This window comes from Mastomys coucha, unplaced genomic scaffold (assembly GCF_008632895.1).
Source record: "Mastomys coucha isolate ucsf_1 unplaced genomic scaffold, UCSF_Mcou_1 pScaffold15, whole genome shotgun sequence".
NCBI lineage: Eukaryota > Metazoa > Chordata > Mammalia > Rodentia > Muridae > Mastomys > Mastomys coucha.
In genome coordinates, this window is record NW_022196897.1 from 24476350 (window position 1) to 24478976 (window position 2627).

At 37.3% G+C, this 2627-nt stretch overlaps 1 protein-coding gene across 1 annotated transcript; it reads left to right on the plus strand.

Moving 5' to 3' along the window:
• The first annotated feature begins 1382 nt into the window (after positions 1 to 1382).
• Positions 1383 to 2318, plus strand: LOC116091936 (olfactory receptor 50-like). The gene has a single exon (XM_031373355.1). The coding sequence runs from the start codon at positions 1383 to 1385 to the stop codon at positions 2316 to 2318; it is 936 nt and encodes a 311-aa protein (XP_031229215.1).
• The last annotated feature ends 309 nt before the right edge of the window (positions 2319 to 2627 follow it).

Sequence of the window (2627 nt, forward strand, 5' to 3'; positions counted from 1 at the left end):
CTACTTCTCTAAACTCTTTTCTGAATATACCATATACAGTATCTAAAATCATATAAGAATGATATTGCTTATTACAATATTGCTCAAAATAGAAAAATATTAGAAATAGTCTACCATGTTAATTAGTATTTTTATTGTGATAAAGTAATTACTACTAACACAGAAGCAACTGAGAAATGTAGTATAATTAACTTCAGGCAATGTCACATTAACTGAATTTTTAATGTTTCTTATAGATTGAGATGGATGATATGAAGGCACTTTAAAGATAGTTTTGACTAAGTTGGGAAGATTCATACATTAACTCCAGTTAAACCCTGGAAAGAGTGAAGAGGCAAAGAGTGAAAGGCCAGTCAGAGAAACAAACTGGCCACTAAACAAGTCTTCAAATAAAATATAACCGCAGAGCTCTTTCAGCTGCTAGGATATCAACTCGAGTTTGATCATATTCCTTTTACTGTTGTTTAGTGATTGCTCACATGAGTACTATATGGTTGAAGGAAAAAGAGAGAAATGCCACTGTAGCTAGAGAGAAAATGTTGGAAACCTATACAAAGTAACAGTCTTTGGCTTAAAAACCCAGGTTAAGAGTAAAACCTGTAACCTTTCATTTTGCCAGAAAAACACAAGGAATTTCCTTAGGTTATCTAAGATATAGAGGAAAAGTGAAGTATTTCCAAGTGCTCTGTGATCATGCATGAGATGCTTAGGTTGAAGCTGAGATACCAATATGGAATTGGGGGTCATTTTATCCAGTATAGTATGAGTGAGTAAATAGATTGATCAGCAGTGTTATTATGGGAAGAACTCATAGCTGCTTGCAAACTAATATTGGTACTTTATATCATTGACACAGACTCATACACTTAATGCTTGGAACATCTGCACATTTTGCTTTCAGTAGTTCTGCAGATCCTGGTATCTCACTGATCTAAAGTAGCTCCATGGGAACCACTATCTGGATTTAATTCATAGGAAGACAGCTCTAAGGAATTACATTCAAGAAAGTTTAAAAGAAATAAAAATCAATGAAATCATGTTGAATATTCTATTGGCTAGTTACAATTACACAATAATTCCTTAATTTAATATGGTTTTGTGAAATCCAGGCATAGTGATCTGGACCTGGATTTGAAAATTGTTCTGGCCTTTCATTGCTTCCCTCTAACATACATCTAATTGTTTTTAAGTTATATGCCATTCCAACCAGCAGCAGCCCATTACTGTGACAAAAGCTCTATATTAAGATTAAAGCTGATGTACTAAGTGGATTTAACTAATGTTATTTTCAGTAATGGTGATTCATAAAATGTTTTGATAATGTTATAAGCAAAATCAGATTTTTTTATTTGCTCTTTCACTCACAGCAGAAGATAAGGAATATGAGGAGGAATAATGAGAGCACTGTGTTTGAGTTTATCCTGCTGGGACTCCCCATTCAGGCAGAGGACCAAGCCCTATATTCTGCCCTGTTTCTAGTCATGTATCTGACAACTGTCCTGGGGAACCTGCTCATCATCCTGCTCATCAGGCTGGACTCTCACCTCCACACCCCCATGTACTTCTTCCTCAGTCACTTGGCCTTTACAGACATATCTTTCTCATCAGTCACAGCTCCAAAGATGCTCATGAATATGCTGTCATACAGTCAGTCCATCTCATATACTGGGTGCGTTTCCCAGGTATATTTTTTTGCAATATTTGCTGATCTTGATAGCTTTCTTCTTACATCAATGGCCTATGACAGGTATGTGGCCATCTGCCACCCTCTGCACTATTCACAAACTATGAATCAGACCCTCTGTGTTCTACTAGTAGTTGTATCCTGGGCCTTATCTACTGCCAATGCCCTTGTACACACCCTTCTCTTGGCTCATCTATCTCACTTTAGAGACAACACCATCCCCCACTACTTCTGTGACCTGTCTACCTTGCTGAAGCTGTCCAGCTCAGACACCACCATCAATGAGCTGGTCATCCTTGTTTTAGGTAATGTGGTCATTACTCTGCCATTCATATGCATTCTGGTCTCTTATGGCCACATTGGAGTCACCATCCTGAAAACTCCCTCCATCAAGGGAATCTGCAAAGCCTTGTCCACATGTGGCTCTCACCTCTGTGTGGTTTCCTTGTATTATGGAGCCATTATTGGACTATATTTCATCCCCTCATCTAATAACACTAATGACAAGGATGCCATTGTGGCTGTGATGTACACTGTGGTCACACCCATGCTGAATCCCTTTATTTATAGTCTGAGGAATCGGGACATGAAAGGAGCACTGAAAAATATTCTTGGTAGGAGACTGTATTCATAATGATATGTGTAGCCTTCAATCTTAGCATCCATTCTTTCTTATCTTCTCCCATTCATCCTTTGTTCTCTGCCATGGAATCTTTATGAGGCTCTCTCCTTCACTCACTTCTTGCATAGCTTTCTTATTTGTCTTTATCTCTTATCAGTATCTTGGGAAGTTTTCTCACAACGTTCATTCATTTTTTTCTTTGTCTTGCAAAAAGTTTACTTATTTGTATATTCATTACCAAGTCTTTTTTATTAGGCAAATTTGAGGCTTTTCTTCTCTGAAGATGACAGAATTATTTGCTATCTTAGTTGATGACTTATT